Source organism: Cokeromyces recurvatus (assembly GCF_025118155.1).
Source record: "Cokeromyces recurvatus strain NRRL 2243 chromosome Unknown BX663scaffold_4, whole genome shotgun sequence".
Taxonomy (NCBI): Eukaryota; Fungi; Mucoromycota; class Mucoromycetes; order Mucorales; family Mucoraceae; genus Cokeromyces; species Cokeromyces recurvatus.
In genome coordinates this window covers 92,500-117,089 of record NW_026251390.1, presented here as the reverse complement: position 1 = coordinate 117,089, position 24,590 = coordinate 92,500, and the positions used below count along the sequence as shown (strand labels likewise).

At 29.2% G+C, this 24,590-nt stretch overlaps 8 protein-coding genes across 8 annotated transcripts; 4 read left to right on the top strand and 4 right to left on the bottom strand.

Annotated features, from left to right (window-relative positions):
- Positions 1-794: 794 nt before the first annotated feature.
- On the bottom strand, positions 795-1,185 carry BX663DRAFT_497918 (uncharacterized protein). The gene has a single exon (XM_051525979.1). It carries the CDS (start codon positions 1,173-1,175, stop codon positions 858-860), a length of 318 nt encoding a protein of 105 aa, XP_051385850.1. The 5' UTR covers positions 1,176-1,185; the 3' UTR covers positions 795-857.
- Positions 1,186-2,944: 1,759 nt separating this feature from the next.
- BX663DRAFT_497916 (uncharacterized protein) lies at positions 2,945-3,921 on the bottom strand (the record flags this gene model as incomplete). The annotated part of the gene is made up of 2 exons (XM_051525978.1): positions 3,662-3,921; positions 2,945-3,592 (listed from the first exon to the last, which is right to left on the bottom strand). Coding segments are annotated over exons 1-2 (478 nt in total), but the record flags the coding sequence as incomplete, so codon positions are not given.
- A 708-nt stretch (positions 3,922-4,629) lies between these two features.
- Positions 4,630-5,637, top strand: BX663DRAFT_497913 (mitochondrial 18 KDa protein-domain-containing protein). Its single transcript, XM_051525977.1, has 2 exons — positions 4,630-5,153; positions 5,260-5,637. The coding sequence occupies exons 1-2, from the start codon at positions 4,872-4,874 to the stop codon at positions 5,620-5,622; spliced, it is 645 nt and encodes a 214-aa protein (XP_051385848.1). The 5' UTR covers positions 4,630-4,871; the 3' UTR covers positions 5,623-5,637.
- Positions 5,638-5,727: 90 nt separating this feature from the next.
- Positions 5,728-7,701, bottom strand: BX663DRAFT_428545 (MAP kinase; the record flags this gene model as incomplete). The annotated part of the gene is made up of 11 exons (XM_051522689.1): positions 5,728-6,053; positions 6,118-6,370; positions 6,445-6,524; positions 6,603-6,674; positions 6,745-6,940; positions 7,007-7,139; positions 7,245-7,297; positions 7,365-7,451; position 7,514; positions 7,567-7,611; positions 7,673-7,701. 11 exons carry the CDS (start codon positions 7,699-7,701, stop codon positions 5,728-5,730), a joined length of 1,275 nt encoding a protein of 424 aa, XP_051385847.1.
- A 2,392-nt stretch (positions 7,702-10,093) lies between these two features.
- Positions 10,094-11,944, top strand: BX663DRAFT_497902 (glycosyl-transferase for dystroglycan-domain-containing protein). The gene is made up of 4 exons (XM_051525976.1): positions 10,094-10,471; positions 10,545-10,745; positions 10,860-11,554; positions 11,643-11,944. The coding sequence occupies exons 1-4, from the start codon at positions 10,198-10,200 to the stop codon at positions 11,811-11,813; spliced, it is 1,341 nt and encodes a 446-aa protein (XP_051385846.1). The 5' UTR covers positions 10,094-10,197; the 3' UTR covers positions 11,814-11,944.
- A 5,541-nt stretch (positions 11,945-17,485) lies between these two features.
- Positions 17,486-17,638, top strand: BX663DRAFT_424084 (uncharacterized protein; the record flags this gene model as incomplete). The annotated part of the gene is made up of 1 exon (XM_051522430.1): positions 17,486-17,638. A coding segment is annotated over one exon (153 nt), but the record flags the coding sequence as incomplete, so codon positions are not given.
- Positions 17,639-20,029: 2,391 nt separating this feature from the next.
- On the bottom strand, positions 20,030-20,928 carry BX663DRAFT_558458 (uncharacterized protein; the record flags this gene model as incomplete). The annotated part of the gene is made up of 2 exons (XM_051531808.1): positions 20,030-20,827; positions 20,913-20,928. The coding sequence occupies 2 exons, from the start codon at positions 20,926-20,928 to the stop codon at positions 20,166-20,168; spliced, it is 678 nt and encodes a 225-aa protein (XP_051385844.1). The 3' UTR covers positions 20,030-20,165.
- Positions 20,929-21,150: 222 nt separating this feature from the next.
- On the top strand, positions 21,151-23,962 carry BX663DRAFT_549000 (uncharacterized protein; the record flags this gene model as incomplete). Its single annotated transcript, XM_051531120.1, has 8 exons — positions 21,151-21,250; positions 21,320-21,407; positions 21,471-21,604; positions 21,685-22,095; positions 22,163-23,126; positions 23,187-23,324; positions 23,411-23,806; positions 23,863-23,962. The coding sequence occupies 8 exons, from the start codon at positions 21,151-21,153 to the stop codon at positions 23,960-23,962; spliced, it is 2,331 nt and encodes a 776-aa protein (XP_051385843.1).
- Between the last annotated feature and the right edge of the window lie 628 nt (positions 23,963-24,590).

Sequence of the window (24,590 nt, the reverse complement as noted above, 5' to 3'; positions counted from 1 at the left end):
GATAACAAAATAAAGGGACACCAGCTCCGTTTGAATAATTCATTACTATGTCTAATAGCATTGTTATGAAAAAAAAATGTATGTGTGTGTGTGTGTGTGTGTGTGTGAAGAGTTAGAGAACTCGGAAATAAGGTAAAGGAAGCTGAACAAAATAAAAAGAAAAGATACTTGACATTATTTTTATCTACAATGTATAAACTCATAAAATTGTTATATTTTTATACATTTCTTAGGTTATAAATTTTATATATTTAAAGTATTTTAATGACGCAATCTATATTATATTTATATTTATATTTATATTCATGTTCATATTAATATTTATATAATTGAGCTTGTTATCTCTGAGTAAGTAATTTTGGTTCAATGAATAAAGCTTTATCACCATTACTATCATCGTTTAAAGCAATTACAAAAAAGAAAGAAAGATTCAGTATCTATTGTTAGTTTTCCTTTAACAAAGTATAAACTGCATATAAACATCAGGCTCTTTATGTCAATTATACCGTGTTTACACATCTTATTCAGTAACTTGCTTATGTCAAAAAATAAATAAGATAAAAAAAATAATTGAGTTCTAACTTAATTTTGTCTCCCATGTATGTTGGGTTATTCTTCCCGTTCCCAAAAAAAAAAAAAAAAAAAAAAAAAAAAAAAGGAACATAAAATCATCTGGAACAAGATCCCTATTTCTAATAGTAAAATTGAATAATAACCAAATTTATACATTATTATGTAAATAATACAAGCAATTAAATAAATAATAAAATATTTATAATATCAAACTCTTTTTTTTTTTTTTTGACTTAATCTCGAGTAATTTACTGTGATGAATAACGTTTTATACTCTTTGAGGATTAAGATTCACTTAGTTTTAAAGAATCATTCATCATCTTTTCAAATAAATCATCAAACCTTCTATTATAATTAGTTTTCAGTTGGTTACAATTAGATTGAAATTCTTCTAATAAATGATCTTTCTGAATCTCAAAACGATGAATACAAGATTTCAATCGTTTGTCAAGCTGTTCTTGTTCGACTTGTTTTTGAAAGAGATCCATAGAGTGTGGGTATCGTTTTAATAAGAATGAAATCGCCTTTTCTTCTTTATCCTCTATTTCTTTTTCTTTTAAAGTTTTTTCCAACTGCTTGATACGCATTGTTTGAGCATTCATCTGTTTTTTTATAGCATCTATGATTTCAGTATCAGTTAATGAGTCAAGTATCGGCAGGTCGCTAAAGGTAGATCTTAATTTTTTATACACTGCTCCGTGAGTAGTGACCTCCTCTTTTGCTGTAGTACTTGATTGATTAAAATGTGTAGATATGAATAGAGTATTATTACTACTACTACTATTAGGATTATTCTTTCTTTTTGCGAATCCTATGGAAGTAGTAGGTTGTTCTTTGTATTTCATTTCTTGTTGATTATGAGAACGTAATGTGATTGTACTTTCACTTTTACTACTTTTATTTATTGACAATCCATTTAATTTCCTTAGAGCAGCTTGATATTGAATTAATTTATTATCATCATTTGATACTGTAGAACATGATAAAGTTGAACTAGCATGACTACTGCGACTGCTTTTACTATCACTCTGACTCTTTCTTCTGACGATTGTGTAATAAGAATAAGGTACTGACTCAGAGCTCTTTTTCGGCATACACTTTATATTTTTTCAAGAGTATAAAAGAATAGAATAAAAAATAAGAAATTTTTCTTTTCTTTTTCATTTATTTTAGAATAGCACGTGTTTATTGTCATACACTATGTGTATACTTTGCAACTATCTATCTCTAACGATAAACTATTGATCTATCATTTTAAATTTTATATGTTTAAGAACAGTATATTGTTAGTCTGAAAAAAAAAAGATTTAATGACCTGGTTGATAGTACTAAATTATTAATCATTAAGCGTCCAACCTCACTTTTGGCTTACAAAAATATAAGTTATATAAATACATGATTGTTAGTAGCCCTGACCAAGAACATTGCATCTAAGAAAAGAAAAAGAAACAAAGGTTGAATTTCAAACTGAATGAAAGAATCTAAAAGGAAAGTAGATAAAAGTGTATGCAATATACAGACTCCATCTTTCTTTGTAACATTAATCGTGAGTGGGAGGGGAATTATTTTTAATATGTATTACATAGTATAATAAATGTATTATCAAAAAGATGACTTTTATAATTCGTTTTTTACTTATTTAGAAAGGATCTCAATACTATACTATTTTAATTCTCAGAAAGAGATATTAGTTTCAACTTGTTCCATTAGTTTAACAATTATGCTAAAATAAACTTTTCAGGAGAAAGAAGAAAAAAAAATATAAACGGTAATAACATATAAATTTTAAAAGGCTGTAAGGATATTTGTACATGCATATACTTAAAAAGGAAAGGATCTGTGGCCTTACTTTATTAAATTAAAAATCCCAAAGGTTAATAAAAGAGATTAAATCTTTATGAGTAGATAACCAACACATATTGCATCACTAATTTTTTTTATTCTCTTTTGCACCAGGAATAAGCCAAAAAACAAAGAAGAAAAGTGATAGCCCAATCACCACAAAAATGGCACATTTGAGGAGAATAAATCGAGTCATTTTTTTTTCTCATAGGTTTTCTGGTAATCAAATCTAAACATGTATAAAACCTTAAAGTTTAATCATAATAAATATGATCAACACATAATATAATCGATTCCAGCTATGTTAAAATAGAGTCGTACATGTAAAGGAAGGTAGCACAATCGAACTATTAGAAGACCCCCCCCCATCAATAAAAATAAAATTATAAATTGGTGCCTGAAATGTTATCTTGCCGATTTCCCCTGGATATAAAAAATCATAATTTAATGTTACATGATTAAATCGTTAAAATAATAACGATTTACGTCTCCTATTTCAAGCAAGACAAATTCAATTGAAAAAATAAAATAAAATAAAATAATACACAGATTTTAATCAAGAAAAAAGAAAAGCAATTTTATAATTTTGCTATAAAACGCATATAAATAAAGATATTTTGTTTGTTATGATATAAACAGCAATCATCATTCATATATAAGGAGGAAGAAAGAGGTTATCGTGATAAAAAGTGTCGATATTTGTGTTATAATAAGAAGTTGGCTTTGTGATAAGGGTAAAAAAAATCCATTAAATAATTGGCATAGTATAAATTAACATGAATCAAAAGGATAGACAGTATAATAAATGAATAGATGTAATATATGCATGGTAAGGAATGGAGGGGCTTAGGATGATGATGGGATGTATCAGTTTAATAAATGCTTAACTGTTAAACATAAAGGTCGAGCCTGCTTTGGCTTTAATAATCTATAATTGTTTTCTATGATAGGATACAAATATCCTGAAGATAATGATGAAGAATCATTTTTGTTTGAGCAAGATAAAGAAGTAAAAACATGTTCGTTATGAGTGAATCCATTTGATTTTTGAATTAATTTTTCAACATATTGACGTCTTTCTTGAGAACTTAAACGACGATTTACATTACTTGATTGATGAACACGTAGATGTCTCCTTAAATTACTAATAACTGCAAAACGACGTCCACAACCAGGACTATATTTTTATATATAAGATAAATTTACCTTTGTTTTATTTTATTTTTATGTAGTAAAAAAAACTTACGTATCGCACATATGAGGCTTTTCACCAGTATGAGTATAGACATGCGTTTGTAATGCACTTGGTCGATTAAAATATTTTGAACATAAGTTACAATCATATCTCTTTTTAGTCACTTTGCTATTTTTCCTTGAAGTAAACCCAGCTTTTTGTTCGTAATTATGAAATGTTAGCATATTTTATGAATAATAAGAAAAGGAAAATATAAAAAAAAAAAAAAATCAAATAACTAAATAAATAAATAAATAAACTACATGTAAAACCATAATAATAATAATAATAAAAAAGGGAGATTTTATAGTGCATCAAGTCATGCAATAAGTAAATAATAATAATAATAATAAAAAAGGAAAAAAAAAAAAAAAACGTCATTTTCGTAAATCGATAAAGTAAATAAGAATTTTTTTTTCTCCAATCTTTTAGTCCCTTATTTGTGTATCTATCTGAACCATAGGCTTGGAATTTTCGCTGATTTAAAATGCCAAAACATAAAAAAAAAAAAAAAAAAAAAAGCATAAACAAATTTATAGCCAATCGGAAGAGTTTTTTTTTTATTAGTTACATGGATACTACAACAGCATCAAAAAAAAGATATATTAAAATATTAAACATGTAATACCACACACTATTTTATGATTTGAAAGTATTAGACCTGATTACACTAATAAATCAATATCCTGTACGAATTTATAAAAAGATGTTGTAAATAAATAGCACATGTATCTATTTTCCTGTGAATCATTATCTGATCTGCTTTTTGTTGCTGTTGTTGCTGCTGTTGTCGTCGTTATTGTTCCAAATCGAGATGCAAATCGATCTGCTGAGTCGTTTTATATACATATAAATATATAATTGCGTAACTTGTAAATTGTGTAAAGTAAGATAGTCACTCATAGTCAACACAACTACGCTGCTTTAAAATATAAAATGATCCGTTATAAACCTATCTTTCTTCTCTAAGAAAGAAAACACATGAATGTAATCAAGTAAAGATAAAAAAAAAAAGTATTTCATATAAAATTTATTATGACTCTAAATTGATTCCGATTTTCTATATACAATTGCACCTTATCCAATCAAATGAATCCTTTACTTTTTATTTTTTTTTATTTTTTAGTATAACAGGGTGGTCCATAAACAGGAATAGCAAAATAAAATAACAAAAACCTTTCTCCTTCCCCTCTTTTTTCTTCATTTACATAAATAGATAGCAATGACTCAACCACATGACAAAAACAATGAAGCTTTAATAGATAAAGTCAAAGAAGGCAAAGTCGATTCATTAGAAAGCAGCGCACGTTATCTTGCTTATGGTGCTCGTTTACGTACCGCTTTAGTGGCCTCTTCTCGCTATTTAGCATATACATCAGATGTGGGTGAAGCATTTCGACCGATTGTTCCTCCTGCTATTGTTACAGCTGCATATGGCATTAGTTGGCTTTATTTAGGTTTAGATGTTGGTTATGAGGGTTACAAATCGGCACATGCTGGACAAGTAAAAAAAAAGAAAAAAAGAAAAAAAAATGACATGAAATTAATATATATAGATATACACACATATATATAACCAACTAATTCCAATGTTATCCTTATTGATCTAGGATAAAGGAGTTGTTGCAACAACAGTTGTAAAAAGAGGTCTATTTCAATCTTTGGCCTCGATGGCTTTCCCAATGTTGACTATTCATTCCATTGTCAAATATAGTGCTTATGGATTTAAAAATGTAAAGAATCCTAAAGTGAAGGCCTGGGGTCCTACCCTTTTAGGTCTTGGCATCGTCCCCTTCTTGCCTTACATATTTGATGAACCTATTGAACACATCGTGGATAAAATATTCAAACCTATTGAAGAGAGAGTGTCTCCAAATCCTGTTTCTCGATTAGGTCATAATAAACTTGGAGATGATTTACCTACTGAACAACAAATTTTAGCTAAAGAGCAATTAGACAAGAAAAATCAATAATGATAACAACAGCAAAAATTTGGATTATTTATTTTATTTGTATAATAAACTTTGTTGCCGCATAAATAAAGTTCTTTATGTCATGTACATTTTTTTTTTATTTTTTTAAACGCCACCACTTAATTCTCTTTCAAGTGCATCAACATCCATAGTGTGACCGATTTCATTATTTTGCGCAACGGGTACAGCTGTAGCAGCTACAGAAGAGGAATTTCTATTACTATGACGATTATCCATATTCTTTGCAACATCCTTGCTTCTTTCTAAAGCTTCACGTTCACTAGCACTTAGACTTTCCTTTCTTTTCAAGTTAGAACCATGTGTAGCATTATTAGTGGTATTCATATTATTATTTCCCAAGTTATGTAATTGTAATGGTGGTAATCCTTGTTTTTGTGCCTTGAATGTCATTACTTCTTGTGCAATCATTTCTGGTACAAGAAAGAATGATAAATGAATAAGATATTCTATATCAAGTCAAGTTAAAAGACTTACTGCGCATATCTTCTATTGAGTCAACAGCTTCAAATGAAAAATCAAATGTTTGAGTATGAGAAGGCTCGTCATCTTCATCGTGATAAGCGCTAAGATAAGGATGCGCAAGAGCTTCTTCAACAGTAATTCTCTTTGCAGGATCAAAAGTAAGTAATTTTGTAAGAAGATCGATAGCTAAAGGTGTTGCTCGAGGGTAAAGATTTTGAAAGGGAATTTGAGGCATTCTTGTTAAGCTACGAATATAAACTTGAGCCTATCATTTTCAAATATGTATATAGAATTAGTATATAAATACATGTGCTTTTCATAAATAGATAATATACATACTCGTTCGCTACCAACACGGCATAAAGTCTCTTCATCAGGTGTACCAAGGATTCCGAGAATTTGATTTAATTGATCCACATCTAATAGACATAGTTTATCGATTAATTAAATTCTTAGGAAAAAAGAAAAAAAAACATGCATATTCAATAGTACTTTACAATCACGTCCTTTGAAAAGAGGTCGACCACCTAACATTTCTGCAAAAATACAACCAACAGACCACATATCAACTTTTTATATACATATTAAATTTAGCCTTTCTACATTTATCAATTATGTTTGTCTACATATTCAACTTACTAGCTTTAGTATATTGTTGAAAACTCAACATAATTTCTGGGGCTCGATACCAACGTGTAGCAACATATTCTGTCATGAACCCAGCATTTCCTTCAGGTGAAGAAGAATAGCCTCGAGCCAAGCCAAAATCACAAATCTTTAATTCACAATCAGCATTAACTAATAAATTACCAGGCTTTAGATCTCTATGCAAAACCTATTATATATATTATAAGTATACAATCTACAAAAATAAATGGAATCATATTATATGTATATTTACGTTAGCACTATGGATATATTTAAGTCCTCTACATATTTGGTATACAAAATATTGAAAGTGAGCATCGGTTAAAGGTTGTCCAGATCGAATGATTTGATGAAGATCTGCTTCCATCAGTTCTTGAACTAAATAACTATATATGTACATATTTTTTTTTTAAAAAAAAAAAAAGAAAATAAATAAATACATGTCTATTACATAGATGCATGTATAAAAAAAAAAGCATTTAAATATTTACATTTCGTTAAAGTCTTGTAAATTAACAATATCCATATCAATAATTGACGTAATCTAGTATAACATTGTTGTTGTTAGTAAACCAAAGTAGATCATATTAAACCCATCACGTCTAATTTACGTTTTCATGACCGTTAAAATGTTTTAATAATTTAACTTCACGTAGAGCACGTTTAGCTAAAATAGTCTTTTCAAAAATACGACAAACCTAGTCCCCCACCATTAAAAGAAAAGAGGGGAAAAAAATATAATAAATGATTCAGGTTAGACACTCAGTTTCCTGAATCAATCTACTCGAAGGAAAAAAAGAAAAAAAAATATACTTTTTAATAGCCACTTGTTCGTTTGTTTCTGTATCTTTTGCAGCACTTTTATAAGAAGGTTAATGTAAATCTTTAAACAGAAAAAAAAAATTAAATATTTTGTTACCAAACAACACCATATGCGCCTTGACCCATTTCACGAATGAATTGAAACTTTTTGTCTACAATGAATTGTTGATTTAAGACTGGAAATGAGTGATATCCTGGCATATTCGATAGTATCTTGTATTAAAAACAGATAATAATAATAATAAAAAAGGAATTGTGCCGACATTTTTGAATAGTAATAATATTAAAGTTAATTATCGGAGAAAGAAAAAAAAAGGCGTTTTGAAGAATCTTGGCGTGAAAATGAAAAAAAAAATATAAATATATAAAGACAACTCTTAATCCGAGAATTAAGCTTTTAATGATTACTATTGCTGTTAATAGGATTCCGTTATAAAGTTTTCTCTTCTTTTCTTTTGCATAGAATAGAATATATATGATTTTAGTTTGACGCGTTATATTCTCAGTGTTTTATATAAACTCATGATAATAAGTTTAGGAAGCATATTTTACTTTAAAAAATAGAATTAAATTTTTTTAGGGATTAACATCTTTTCCTCTTACTACTGTCATATCATAATAAAAGAGTAATAAGTAGTAGGAGGGAAAAAGAAGAGAGAGGATAAAGAAGGACTTGATTCATATTTATTATACATAATCTATAATATATAAATGTATGTATGTACATAAATGTATGCTGTTACTATTAGTTCAAGTAAATTTTATTTTTTTAAAAAAAAAAAAAATAAAAAAAAAATAAAAAAAGATAATCAGGAGCTACCGGAGAGGTCATGCTTGGTAACTCACATTATTGTAGTAACTAAATTTAAATACTGCTATTTTCGATTTTGATGCAGTTTCCTAGTCTAGATAAGAAAAAAAAAAAGTTATTTTATTATTAGAGAGGGGAGTTCAACTGATTCCAGCCAATTAAAAGCTATCTCTATTTAAGACATCAAATTTCGCATACAGTAACATGACGAAAAAATGACATGCGGATATAAAAACTGAAGTTTCGCCAGTAATAAATGATTATGCCGTATTATTAATAATAATAATACAAGTGTTTATCTCCCTTATGCTTTTTTTTTTTTTTTTTTTTTTTTTTTTTTTTTTTTTTTTTTTTTTTTTTTTTTTTTGCTACTAAATATACAGGTATATGCAATAATTTCAGTAAAACAAAAATGTAACAATAGCATGCTTATTTTTGAATTTATATTTATACACGTTTGAGAAAAAAATAATAATAATAATTGCATTATTATCTATAATACTTTTGGCAAAAAAGAAATATAACATAATTAAAAGATTTAAGTTATCTTTAACTTTCCTTTGTTAATATAAACTATTTGAATAATACAGCATTGTTTACATAAACAACAAAACTGTTTTCTATTTTATTTAAGTTCTATTTATTTTTAAACGTTGAGAAGGGAAATAACTTGGCATTTATACCATTTTTATAGGTAAAACTTTATAATTGTCAGATAGATGATGATGTAATACAGCCTGTTGTATAAAAAAAAAGGTATATTTAAATATAAATTATAAATATAAAGATAAATATACATATACGTATTACGTATACATATACCTAGACGTACACATAGACGTACACATCTATAGATACACATACACATACACATATATACATACGCATATACACATACACATAAAAGAATAGACATTACAAAAGATAAATATCAAATAGATCGTTTCTTTATTTACTATTGTTCACTTTTATTGTATTCACTTTAAATAAACACAACCCCCCCATAAGCTTTCCTTTTAACCCAGCACCTCATCTTTTTTTCTAAAAACACACACATAGATCAAAGTATACGCTATTTTAAATTTGCACATGCTTTTACTCTTTTTTTGATAATAGCAGATGAATTGTCAAGAAGATAATATATTATTCACTTTGAATGTGTATACAAGCTTAATATGTAATTTCTTACGAACTCATTGTTTTCTGTTCTACCTATCAGAAAATTATTTTTATTTTCTTTTTATCTTTTATGGTGACTAGAAAGAAAAGTCCGATTGTCCAATACCAATAAGAGCCATAATAAAGAAGCTCTTTTAATACTATTGCTATCATATGAATTAAACAGGTCGTTTATATAAGTAAATTTGTATTGAGTTGTTATTTATAAATATAAAAGAAAGAAATGAAATTACGCGTGTTTAAGTTTTTTTTTTCTTTTTTACTTTTTTTTTTTTTCTTTTTTTAAAAAAAAGATCAAATCTTTATTTTCTCTAATTATTTAAAGATTGTTCAGCTGAAAGGGAAAAAAAACCCTTTTTTTATGGTTAAAAAAAAAAAAAAAAGGGAATATCTAGACGCCGCTTCTTTCTTACTTTTTTTATCCTTTTTCTCCTTCCGCTTAAGAAAATAGAATCAGTTATAAAAAGCATTAATTTTTAACTTTTTTTTTTTTTTTTTTTTTTTTTTATAAATATATATTTTCCTTTCCTCCATTACTGTTGTTGGATAGTTTTTCTTTTATTTATTTATTCATTCATTTCTTTTATATATATTTATAGATATCAACAATAACAAAAAAAAAGTAATAAAATATGATGTCAGATATTTTACCAAAATCTGTTGGTCGTTACATCAAATACATTATTTTCACTTATGCAATGATATCTCTTGTATATACTGCAGTCCGTTTTTATAATATATCTGGTAATCTACATACAAGAGCAAGAAGGAGTATAGAGGATTCATTAAATCCAGTTGAAGAAACTTTCTTTGTTGCTCCCTTTGCGGATGAAATAATGGAAGAAGACGAAGAACTAAAGTCAATTGTTTATTTTGACGACCAAATGACATCTGTGCTAGATAATGGTAAAGTAAAAAAAAAAAAAAATAAACTATTTATGCAGGGTGTAATTAATTAATAGTCAATTCCTTTTTATAGAACCAGAACCAGTGAATACTCTCAATACAGTTAATTCAGTTCTGCAATCCAAAACGTTTTCAGGCGCAATGGGCCCTTCTGAAATTACTCCTTATTATATTAAAGCTACTGAAAATTTTAATACAGAAGATATCTCTATCTCTACAATTGTGACAAATGATCGATTCCCTATATTAAGTAGATTAGCAACCAAATATCAAGGTATATACATATTTATATTCTTTTTAGAAAGAAAGAAAAAAAAAAAAGATCAAATAACTCTGTCATATAAAAGTCTAATTTTTTTTTTTTTATTTATTTAAAAAATAAAAATAGGACCTATTTCGGCTGCAATTCATATTAATGACGATGAAAAAAAGAAAGCCGTGTTAGCTGAACTTGATGAATTATTCGAAGAAAATCCATACATGAAACGTTATGTGGATGTGCATTTAATTGTTGATAAATATGATAGACAATTCAACATGTGGAGAAATGTTGCAAAACTCTATGCTCGTACTGATTATATCATGATGCTTGATATTGACTTTTATCTTTGCACTGATTTCAGAAAGGTGATTCTTGAAAACCCTGACCTGATGGCTATGTTAAATGAAGGACATACTGCCTTTGTCATTCCTGCCTTTGAATATATTGCCCAATCAGATGGATTTGACTATACACATTTCCCAAAGAGTAAAGATGAATTGCTAAAAGAAGTTTTTGAAGATGAAAAACTGGACATGTTTCATCGTAGTTGGGAAAGAGGTCATTCTTCTACAAATTACCATAAATGGTATACTGCTACAGAACCTTATCGTGTTGAAGAATATAACTTTTCTTATGAGCCCTATATTGTCTTCAAGAGACAAACCTCTCCTTGGTGTGATGAACGTTTTATTGGTTATGGTGCTAATAAGGCTGCTTGTTTATATGAAATCTATATATCTGGTATTGATTTCTATGTGCTTCCAAATGATTTTATTATTCATCAATCCCATGCATACCCTGAAGCTGCTCGTAAAAGAGAAGTAAGTACAGATGATAGTTAGTTAGTTAGTTAGTGAATGATGATACTAATAATTGTATGTGTATGTGTGTGTGTGTGTTTCTCAATAGCGTACGTTTAATAGAAAAGTATATACTAACTTTCGTGAAGAACTTTGTCTTCGTTATGCTCGTCAGTTCATAGCCAATGGTGATTGGAATATTTCTATTTCAAATAACTTGCGTACTGAATGTATGAAAATACGTGAATTTTCTAATGTCATTCAAGCCATTGATCAATAGCTTGAACAAATGATTCCTTTTACCAAAGTTCTTTATAGTATTTTCTATACATATATATATATATATATTATTTAATTTATGTATTATTTCTATCTAGTCTTTTCTTTAAACTATTTAATTTATCTTTCCATGTACATTTTTCTTTAATTTTTTTTATTTTTATTTTTACTTTTATATAGTATTTATATCTTGTTATATATCCTCTTTTTCTCCTAACTTTGCAAATCATTCACTACAAAAACATATATAGTAGCTTATATTAATAAATATATACTACATGTATATACAACACCGTATTCTCTTTTTTTTTTTCTAGAATTCTTTGCAATTAATCTATGATGTATTATAAATCATTAGTTTAAATAAATGATTGGGTCATAATTTATAACAAATGGTATAATAATTATGCTGTTGCTTATTTACTTTATTTCTTTTCGATTAGTTCAATAAACTTTGATGATTTTATTTTTTAATTAATTATTACATATCTAATAAGTACTTAATTTATTCATATACATACACATACATATACATATATACACACACACACACCTAGTATAAGAATCAATACATACACTACGCACTTATATTCTCTCTTGTGTGTATATAATTATTAAATATGGCTTTTTCTATCTCACTCACACACATTTGAAAAAAAAAGGGGTTAAATAGTAAATTATTAAAAACGATATAACCTATCTGTAACATACTAAACTTCCTTCTTCTTCCTTTCCAAATGCAGTAATTTGTTTTCATATGAAAAATGCACAGTTTTTTTTTTTTTTTTTTTTTTTTTTTAAGATTGAGTTTAGTGTAACAAACGTTTTATATTAAAAATAACGTATTTTCATTTATTTATCAATCAGAAGAAAAAAAATACAATGAATAGCTTATTTTTATTCAAGGACTTTAAGCCTATTATCACTCATCTACTACTACTCTTCACCCTTCCTATCATCATATTCTGGGGTGAGTGAGTGAGTGTGTGTGTGTGTGCATATGTTTTATCATATAATTAAAAATTAAATACCAGATATATTAAATTTAATTTCAAAGAAAAGAGGCGTAATAATTACAAAATTTAGGTTTATTATATACTTTGCAACAAACTAAACACTCAAGGCAGTCTTAGAATAAAGTGGCTGGCTATTCCCTTTAAATAAATAATTGAGGAGTTATATTCAACAAAAATTAGTGTGGAGTATGAAATAATTAAGATTTAACACAATAGAAAATACTACAAAAATTATTATTTATAGGAATCTACTAAAAGACTATCGTCAGTATGAACCTGTCAAGAAAAAAAAGAAAAAAAAGAAAAAAAAGAAAAAAAAAAGTGGCACGTTTCATACAGATGAGAGGACATTTGGCTTTTATCAACTTGAAAATGATGTTTTTTCTTATCTTATAAGAGCACTACTATTCCAACTACAGCGTATCAATCATAATTAAGATAACACAGCTAAAATATATGTTTAGCGCTTTTAGAATGGTATCTTTTTTTTTTTTTTTTTTTTTTTTTTTTTTTTTTTTTTGCAAGTATTGATTCAAAACATTAAAAAGTTTAACGATAACAGCAGACTGATGTATATTTGATAGAGTCAAGATAATAAGAGAGAGTGTTACAACTTCCAGGGATCTTTAATAATTCAGTAAAAATGATATATCTAATTTGTCTATTGATTCATAATATGTTTACATACGAATCAAAACATAACCATGAAGGGTTAGCTATATTCAGAAGAACTAACTCTACATAGTTTATGAATCAAATAGAAAAAGATACAGCTTCCTTGCATTCTTCACTTATTTTTATCAAGTACTTATCTATCTTTTATAATCTGCTTTATCTCATAATAATTTTTATTCTTCCAAATTTAAAAAGCAAATATTGAGTTTAACTAAATGAAAAATAACTGCAGTGTAGAGATTTTTTCATCTGTTCTCTTAGGTATAGCTTTGCCATCTATCGAAGGCGCAGGTTTAGGTTAACTAAATATAGGTTATTTGTTAAACCTTATTTACCTTATCTATAATATTTTCAATAAAACAGGAATTTACTCAACATTCCTTCATTCGGCTGCATATAATGCCATTCCTCGCTTCCACACACACACACACCCATTTTGCTACCAAATTGATCATTAAATATTATTGGTTTTATGTAATTGTCTATCTAATTGTGAAATTTTAAGTATTGTAAATGAAATAATCTATATCTTTCATTGAAAATAAACGACACGACATATATAATTTAAGGATAGAATAGTTGATCCTGTAGCTACGTTACTATTCGCTTCATATATTATTATGAACAATCAACTGAAAAGTACGTCGTTACACCCTATCGTCTACAACTAAGATACAATAAAAAAAAACCCTTTTTATATTTCCTCCTTCTCCAGCAAATTCCCAACGTAAGACATATATTCTTTTCTATATACAAGCTTTTGGGTCATTCAATAATCATCAGTATGTTATATTCTCGGTGGACCTGATTATTTTTATCATGGTAAATCTGTCTTTTATTGAGACTACTTTCCCCCCCCCTTAAACTCAGGATTTTTTTTCTATTATTAGAATGCATCTATTGTTATTGTTACTTGTAATATTATAGCTTGCCCCTGAAAGGGGTTTTCGCATATATTTGTAAGTAATGTATTTATATGAAAGCAATTTTGGAAATTATTTAGAAAACACACATACTAAAAGAGAAATATGTATTTGACAAATGATATATTTATCAAGAAAAATCGCCTCCTGCATGCATTTTTTTTTCTTTTTTTTTTTTTTTTTTTTTTTTTTTTTTACAAAAATACAAACAATTAATCATTCATAGTCGATCCTTTTTTTTGTTGCACTCAGTATCTGTTTGTAAAATACATATTTATTTATTTATATACTTCATAAATTAGACAAGTTCATGTTACTGCTATTGTTCAGATTAAAATAAGATGAAAAATATATATAAAAGATTAAATAATATCCTAGTCTACTCATCTTTTTAACAAAATATATTCATAGAAATACCAAATAAAAGGAATATATAAATATTGATCTATTAAATAAAAAGGAAATATCACACTGTATGCATATTTGTTATAGAATTCCTTTTTCTTTTTCTCTTTTAAAGGAGTAAAATATATATAAATATATGTATGTCCCTTATCTTATACGTTTCTTAAAAGGAATGTAAAAAAAAGTTGAGGAGGAGAAAATTTATAAGCATACATCATGACCCTTATCTACTTTTGTCCTCATGTTTACGTAAATAAATACTTAGATTTTATTGACACACAGTGGTTGCTATGGTAACACACCCTTTATTTTTTTTTCGAATCATAATAATAATAATAAGAAAAAAAAACACACCTTCTTTAAATTAAGTTATTCAAGTATGAACTTACATATAGACTAAACACTCAAGTCATATAAAAAGAAAACTAACTTTTCTTTTTTCTTTTCTTTTCTTTTTTCTTTATGAAGTTGTAATGGAATTTTATTCTGATTACAATTAGCAGTTTATATATATTATGAACTGCAAGTTCTGGGAGTCTTTTATTATATATTGACTTCCATCTGCTTAGAACGTTAAAATGAGTAAGCAGGTCGGTTGTGCGACGTTGACCCGATAAAACAATGATACAGGCATTTTCTTTTTCTCCCATTCTTAAGCGCCTTCATGAAATCAAGCAATGGGGACGAGGTTGATCTTGAGCAGTCCAGTTCTGATACCGCGAAAAAAACAAACGAATTGGAGCATTTATCTTTTTTTTTTTACTTGCTTGCTGCTATTCATACTTTAAAGAATCATTTTTTTTTCTTTATGTATACATTATATTACAAGTAGTTGTGGAAACTATGAGTTTTATATAGTATTTTTGAATAGTTGACAAGTCCCTATTTATTATTTGTAGTTGTTATTTATTTATATTTATATACAGATATATATATATATATATATATATATATATTTATATTTGTAGCTACTTATTGTATATACATCTAACACTTCTTCTTTAAAGTTAGATACTCCCCCCTTTTTATTTTTTAATCCATATAGCTACATATTATCCTTTTTTACCTTTTTCGCTTTGCAATCTATATTATATTATAGATATAGGCATTTTCGACACCCCTATTCCATATGGAAGACTATTTACTGGTTTACGTTCTCGTCGTGTCTTCTGATAACATCTTTTTTTTTATCATTCTTTGATAAAGATGGCCAAAATACCAGTTTTATTTTTGTAAATAATAAATTTTTTTTTTCATTCAACATGACTTTACCTTCTTTACAATTTTAGAATAAAGAGTAAATTAAGTGTAGCTTTTATCTACATTACATCTTTAAAAGCATATCCGTTATTTACTTTGTTATTAAGCAAATGTGTTAATACAGTGCTGATGTTAGCATAGACTACAAAACATGAATTGCTTTCCTTCATATTCATAGCCCTCATGAGGATGAATATTGACAAATCTATTTACTATTTACTGATGAATATGTAATTTTAAACCAAAATCATGACTACAAAAAGGAAAAAAAAAAAAAAAAAAGATGTTTGAGATGTAAAAATTCATTTTTGAGATATAATTTTTTTTCCTTTACATACATTTTTTTTATAGCATTATTGCTATACCAATTTAATAGATGGAAAATATATGCGCTTTTCATAAAGTGTGAATTATTTGAACATAGCTGCAGATTGGGCTTCAACGACTACTAAACAAAAAAGAGAAAAGTTGGTATAACACATATCTTTTTAATATACTAAACTATATTATTACATAGTACAATACAAAATGATCATCATATGCTCATGCGTACTAATATTAACTATTATTAAAACTGTGTAATAAGTAAGTATTATGCCGTAAAACATTACTCTAAACTAGTTTTATCTGAGTAAGCTCTTCTCTATGTAATGAACAATAATTTTATTCTATCAACATAATTATAAAATCAGCTATAATTGTAACAGTATCAATAAAACCCGACCAAATATACTACTCTAAAAGTCTTCCTACCACTTTTATATATAATTTTCCAATTCGTAACAACATACTGCTTTCTAAGCCTGAGATACCATTTGGTCCCAGGTAGTTATTTACATCATATTGAACTTAGTTTTAGTAACTTTGTTAAAGCTTTTACTATCATGAAATATATTTCTATTATTGCCGTTAATAATATAACAAAGCTCTTATCACTTTAGTACTATTCCTAAATGATTTGAACTTGACATGAAAATGATCTAATAGGAATAGCTAACCTGAAATACGTCCTTTAACAATTAAAAAATCTAAACAAAAGATCATATCGTTTTTTTTTGTTAACACGGTTTAGATCAACATAGAAATGCTTCTAATGAGCTGAAATCGATAAAACCATCCAGACTGTTTATATCGCTAGTTTTAATCCTTTGGCTTCTCATACCTTTCATTAAGGACTATTGATATACTTGTTGGTGCTTTTGGGTGTTTCTCTAATACTCATTCGACTTACTTTATCAAACATTTTATACAACTGATAACATTTACTGTCTCTAGATTTAATATAGACTTCAAATGACTGAAATCATTGATGTCCTTCTTATCCTTTACTTTAAATCAACCCCTTCCACATCAACTACGCACAAGCTTCAAGTTCCACTGTCGACTCCAAATGGCCAAGAACGGTCACGGACCCACTCTCCTTCCTGCTAAACCAACCAACTACCTACCTAAAAGACCTAAAACGCTCACAGGATGTGGCTCCTTGGACAATCCGTTGGCCGGCTATTTGTATCACTCTACATGAAATGGATTACCTCTTTTATGAAAAAAAAGTTACCTCTAGATCCTCCCTCAACTGAAAAAGTGCTAATATCCTTGTACTGTCTATGAATTTAATCTTACTGATCTTTTTTTTTTTATCAATTACTTTGTTCCTCTCTAACTCATTAAATTTATTTTATCTTTTACACACATGCTTTTATCCTTTTCCATTTTGTCTCTCAAGAGGGTTTTTTCTTACTTATATACTATTAGAACTGACTAAGGGCAATACAGCAGATGAGAAATGATATGTGCTCATTTAGTCAAAAAAAAAAAAATAAAATAAAAATAAAAAATAATAATAACTTTCTTAATTTTCTCTATGATCATTTGATTTCCTATAGATCCATTTTTTACCAGGCAGAATATCTCAGTTACCCGCATTAAATTCCTTCGGTAGAACATGGCCACCATTTCTTGGGATCATACACTTTCTGGCGGCTTTGGGCACACTCAGCCCCTCTTCCTTGCTGCATAAATTATAATCTGAATTTAAATTAAATCAAATAAAATCACACCTTTATTCTATTTTTTTTTAAACCTTGTAATCACAATTCATATTTCATCCTATGTAAGTTCTATGAAAACACGAACCTGCTCTAGCCATCATCTGTGCTTAGTTCCGTAATCATATCCTCCACTGATGTCCCCCTACCCTTACTAGTTCTTCCGCTAGCTCCTCCATTTCAATATCACGAACAGATGGTCTAATTTTAGGGTAAAATAATGTGATCAAAACGAACTTTGGGTAATAACAAAAAGTGAATTTTGGATAATGCAAATACGAGAATTGAGACAAAAACGAATTTAGTTCTGAGGAAAACAAATATTGGGGGGGTACATCATATATTTTTTTTCCGTAGTTATAATATGAATACTTTTATCTATGAAAATGAAAAGGGCAAAGTTTTTGATGAGCAAGGACAAGAAGCTCATATTTATGAAATGGAAATCGATAATGCACAATACCCATTGGAGCAATTAACAAATTTATGATCATTATATGGATCTGAAACCCACCAGAAAAAAAAACGATGAAGATTATTGAGGAGACAGAAGAGGAGATCGCAGCTCATGAATATACTGTGGAGCGCACAACTTTGAGATCTAATCGCAAGTATACAGATTCTGATAAAAAAAAGGGGTGGGGGTTTTTTCCCCTTCAATGTACGAGCAAGGTTTTAAGTTTGCACAACTCAGTATTCCACATTCAACAGCTCAAAGTTGGAAGAAGAAGTATAAAATGGGTGAGAATATTTTTTTTAAAGGAAAAGAAGGAAGCGGTCGACTCCAGTGCAGGCCATCAATCCTTAACAAAGAGCATCAGAAGTATTTGCTTGATCTGGTTGATGACAATTCCTTCTTTGGCCCCAGATCAAATGATGGAAAGTCTTACTTCCCAATTTGAGGACTTGGAAATATACAAAATTTTACTTTACAATTTCGTTAAGAAAGAGTGCAAAATAAGCGTAAAATGTGCGTATTTCTATTCTGTAGATAGAAATAGTCTCGAGAAGTTAAGAGAGAGAGAGAGAGAGACAAGAATGAGTTCAACGTTGGCTACAAACACATATGGACTATTTAAGCAATTGTGTTTTTATAAACGAATCATGTTTTAATATAAACATGAATCGCTCTATAGCTTGGTCTAAAGAGGACGAATGTGCCATTGTCACTGTCCTAAAAACGAAAGCAAAACACTATCACCATATTAGGTGCTATTGCTTCATATGGTATCTTGAATATCAGTGTATGGCGGCCAAAAAAAAAATGGAGCCTTCAAAGAAAAAAAAAGCTGGAGTAGGGTCTGTACAGGTCGTGAACAAAGGAAAAGGTGGTGCCGTTACTGGTCATTATTTCAACTTTGTGACTGCAACAATAGATGCACTAGATAGGCATGAGCAATTTTAAGGGCATTATATCGTTATGGACAATGCACCAGCCCATACTCATTTAGACATTCAGAGGTACATCGAACAGAGAGGTTATGGCTGTATCTATCTTCCACAATATTTTCCTGAGCTAAATCCTATCGAACAGTTTTGGTCAGTATGCAAAGGCACGTTAAAGCGACAGAAGCTGTTAAAAGAAGAAACTTTATCATCCAGAATTGGTGAAGCATGTAATAGCATCTTCTTAAGTGATCTTCAAGGCTTCTACAGATACTCTGTATCGAATTTTCAAGCTTGCTTAGATGCAGAGTCACTGTAAAATCACTGGACGAAATAAGTGTGCAAAGCTTTTTTCTTTGTAGTGAACGAATTTTTTTTTTTTTTTTTAATAAAGTGTCCCACAACTATCCAAAAATTTTACACGGTCGGTGTACGATTAAACATTTTTTTTTTTTTATTATTTTTATAAATTTAAAAAGCGACCTATGGGCACATAATACCTTTATTATATTGGATTGCCCAGGTCAGTTCAAATTATGTGAAAAAAGTATCTAAAAACCCTCTTATGGGACAAGAGGTAAAAAGGTAAAGGAAAGGAAGAAGAGAAAGTGAGAAAGAAAGGGGAATATTGCTAACAAGTTTAAAGAGACAACCAGTTGAGTAATTTTCTGCCTGGATCAAGAAGTGGAGGGGGTAGTTTATCGTGCATTAAATAATCTATTTCCTGTAGAATGGTACACATAACTGGCCAGCGATAGAACCAAGCAGAAACATCCTGAGAATTTCGGTGCTTATGCTGAGGGAGATGATTTAAAAGAAAGGAAAGGGGATCTGCAATTGATCGTGGCAAGAATAAACGAGTGTGCATGTGCAAGCATTCAGTGGCGTGTGACCGACTAAAGTGTACATGAGGATGATATGGACAGGCTTTAGGTATTCCTCCGGGTAACCAACCAAGACGCCATCGAATAGTTCGACTACGCTCACTGTGTGTCATGGGTAACCAGAGTATCGGGTCAATAATCAGATTAGGGCGGCAAGAGGAAAGCAAAACAGAATGTGTCTCGTCACGTAGTTGTTGAAAACTCTCTTCAAGAAATTCTCGACGATGTTTTCGAAAGGAGCGTTTGTCTAACGGAATGGAATTGGCGGCACAGAGTCTCCAGCATGATGTTTGAATGAGTTTATACCATTGAGTGTTGAAAGCGGAGGCGTGAAGTTCGGGAAGTAATTTAGCGAGCAAGGTATCATCCGGTAAGTCAATAGCACGGAAAACGAAACACGGTCGGTGTACGAAATTTCCTCCAAAATTGTATGAAAAGTTTGTGAAAAAGGTGTATAAAAACAAACAAAGGAAAAAAAAGGAGTTTTAATTACATTGGCCAACGAACAACAACAATCATGAGGCCTTAAAAAAAGAGGTAAAAAAAAAAAAAAAAAAAGTTGGTTCTGGTAAGCAACTATGGAACTTTTTTTTCTTTTTCTTTTCTTTTCTCCTCTCTCTCTTTTTCTTTCTCCTAAATAATTTTGTAAAACAAAGATAGCAATAAAGGATAAAAAGGAGGAGGAGGAAGAAAAAAAAATACCCTTTTATAAAGAACATTTAAAACATCCCTTATAAAAAAATGTCAAATTCAGTAACAACAAGGACTGTTCGCCTAACTGTTATTGCAGCAGATGGATTAATTAAAAAAGATTTATTTTTTAAAATGCCTGATCCTTTTGGTATAGAGATTGAGGACTATAGTTGTTATTTTTAATTTATTAACTTGTTTATTTTTTATGTATATTTAGCTGTTGTCACTGTAGATGGAGAGCAAACACATACAACTACAGTCATGAAGAAAACTTTAAATCCTTATTGGAATGAAAGTTTTGACTTGTAAAAATATACAAATGCAAATTGAGTAATCTTAGTTCTGTATTTATACATTTTATTTTATAGAAAAGTATCCAATCAAAGTGTGATTGCAGTTCAAGTATTTGATCAAAAGAAATTTAAAAAGAAGGATCAAGGTTTTTTGGGAGTAATTAACGTTCAAGTATCTAATGTATTTGACCTTGATGTTGGAGGAGATGGTAAAGAAAAATAAAATAAATTACACAAGATTTTGTATTTTTTTATTTTATTTTTTTTAAAACTCATTACTTATTTATAGAAATGTTAACACTTGAATTAAAGAAATCAAATACAAATGAAGCTGTACATGGAAAACTTATTTTGAACTTATCTACAAATGTAAATGTACCAATTCGTAATGGTACGGATACCCTTGCTCCTGGCACTGCTCAGTCAATAACTACGACTACAGATAACAATACTTCTTCTACTTCTTCAACGACCATAAATAATAATATTACATCATCTACGGCTAATGATAATAATGATCTACCAGCTGGTTGGGAACGTCGAGTAGACCATTTAGGTAGACCCTATTACGTCGATCATAATACTCGTACAACAACTTGGAAACGTCCTTCATCTAGAACTGCTCAAGATCAACAAAATCAAACTGAGTTAGAAAGACGTAGACATAATGCTCGTGGATTACCTGAAGTAGGAAATAATGGTAATACTAAAAAGTAATTCTATAAGTTTATCACTAAACCCTTTTTCTCTAATTAATTAATTATCAGCATCAACAACAGCATTTACTACTACTAATACTACTGTTAATAATAATAATAATACGAATATGAATACGAGTATGAATACAAATACAAATAATAATACTGCATCGCCAGGTACTACAGTGACGATTCCAAATAATAATATCACTTCAGCAGGATCTGGTCCTCTTCCTCCAGGTTGGGAAATGCGTACAAGTGCTGAAGGTAGACCTTATTTTGTTGATCATAATACACGTACAACAACGTGGGTAGATCCTCGTCGTCAACAATATATCAGTACAATTGGTCCTGGATCCAATCTTCAAGTTCAAGTACAACCCGTCTCTCAATTAGGACCTTTACCCTCTGGATGGGAAATGCGTTTAACAAGTACAGGTAGGGTCTACTTTGTGGATCATAATACAAAGACAACAACTTGGGATGATCCTAGATTACCTAGTAGTCTTGATCAAAATGTGCCACAATATAAACGAGATTTCCGTCGTAAGCTCATTTACTTTCGTTCTCAACCCGCCTTACGTCCTGTTCCTGGTCAATGCCATATTAAGGTGAGACGTGATCATATCTTTGAAGATGCCTATGCTGAAATTATGCGACAAGCTCCTGCAGATCTTAAGAAGCGATTAATGATTAAATTTGATGGTGAAGATGGTCTTGACTATGGTGGTCTTTCTCGAGAGTTTTTCTTTTTATTATCACACGAGATGTTTAATCCCTTTTATTGTTTATTTGAATACTCTGCTCATGATAATTATACATTGCAAATCAACCCTCATTCTGGTATCAATCCAGAACATTTAAATTATTTCAGATTCATTGGTCGAGTTGTTGGTTTAGCTATCTTTCATCGTCGTTTCTTGGATGCATTCTTTATTGTCTCTTTCTACAAAATGATTTTGAATAAAAAGATTCTTGTTGCTGATATGGAAAGTGTGGACGCTGATTTCTATCGTAGTTTAACTTGGATTTTGTAAAGTGATAGATATGCTTTCATTTTATTATAGGAAACTAATATTTTCAATCTATTTAGAAACAATGATATCACGGATGTCTTGGATCTCACATTTTCAACAGATGATGATCGTTTTGGCGAAGTAGTTTCTGTTGATTTGATACCTAATGGTCAAAATATAGAAGTGACCGAGGAAAATAAAAAAGAATATGTCAAGTAAGTTAAAAAGAAAAGAAAAAAAAATATTAGTTACGTATCCTATTTTATCTTTTTTTTTTTTTCTTACATGTATGTACACTTAGCTTAATTACAGAATGGCGTATTCATAAACGGGTCGAAGAACAATTTAAGGCGTTTAAAGAAGGCTTTAATCAATTAATTCCTCAAGATTTAATTAATGTATTCGATGAACGTGAACTTGAATTGTTGATTGGTGGTATTGCAGAAATCGATATAGATGATTGGAAGAAACATACAGACTATAGAGGATATACAGAACAAGACGATGTTATACAATGGTTCTGGAAATGTATTCGTGGTTGGGACAGTGAAAAGAAATCGAGGTTATTGCAATTTACTACAGGTACATCTCGTATTCCTGTTAATGGTTTTAAAGATCTTCAAGGAAGTGATGGTCCCAGAAGGTTTACAATAGAAAAGTCAGGAGAAGTGACACAATTACCAAAGGCACATACATGGTAAGAATTAACTTTATATATCATAATTTATAATAACTAAGCACGACAATTTATAGCTTCAATCGTATTGATATGCCACCGTATAAATCTTATGAAACCTTAGTTGCAAAATTAACAATGGCTGTTGAAGAAACTGTCGGTTTTGGTCAAGAATGATTATCGTGTGTTTTTATTATAATAACATCTTATCCATATCCAATTTACTAAATATACTCTCTTTATTATCCTTTGTGTGTGTGTATATATATAGTTATTTAAAATATAAATTGCTACTGCAAATTTGGAAATTCAGTAGTCTATAGTTTATGAGGTTCAAAAATATAAATAGTCAAATACAAGAAGAGATAATAATAAAAACAGTACAACCATAAAAGGAAATTGAATAGTAAAACCCAAACCTCCATCATTGTTGTTGAGAGAGAAGAGGGTAGTGACGTAGTATTTCAGAGTTGATATAACGACTCATTTCAATGAATAGTATGAACGACCAACAACGAGGACATGAGGATATATTGAGCTTGTTAAAGTATGCTTATACATTCATATATGTGAGGCAGCTTAATAATACAGTAATGTCACGTTTTTTTTTTTTTTTTTTTTTTTTTTTATGTACATATTGAAAGTGTTTATTGCCAAGTCGCATTTGAGGTATGAATGATGAACAACAAACGACTATTTGTGCATAATAGAAACGAGATAAAGCCGGGTTATTAAAGTCAGATGTATTGATACTACCAAATAGAGATTACCTAATTCATAACAGAGGGTAGTAAAGCTTTGTTAA

Coding starts and splice junctions, on each gene's coding strand:
- BX663DRAFT_497918 (XM_051525979.1), bottom strand. CDS start 1,175: ATGAATGCTCAAACAATGCGTATCAAGCAGTTGGAAAAAACTTTAAAA.
- BX663DRAFT_497913 (XM_051525977.1), top strand. CDS start 4,872: ATGACTCAACCACATGACAAAAACAATGAAGCTTTAATAGATAAAGTC. Junction 5,154..5,259: donor AATCGGCACATGCTGGACAA/GTAAAAAAAAAG, acceptor TTATTGATCTAG/GATAAAGGAGTTGTTGCAAC.
- BX663DRAFT_497902 (XM_051525976.1), top strand. CDS start 10,198: ATGATGTCAGATATTTTACCAAAATCTGTTGGTCGTTACATCAAATAC. Junction 10,746..10,859: donor ATTAGCAACCAAATATCAAG/GTATATACATAT, acceptor AAATAAAAATAG/GACCTATTTCGGCTGCAATT. Junction 11,555..11,642: donor AAGCTGCTCGTAAAAGAGAA/GTAAGTACAGAT, acceptor GTTTCTCAATAG/CGTACGTTTAATAGAAAAGT.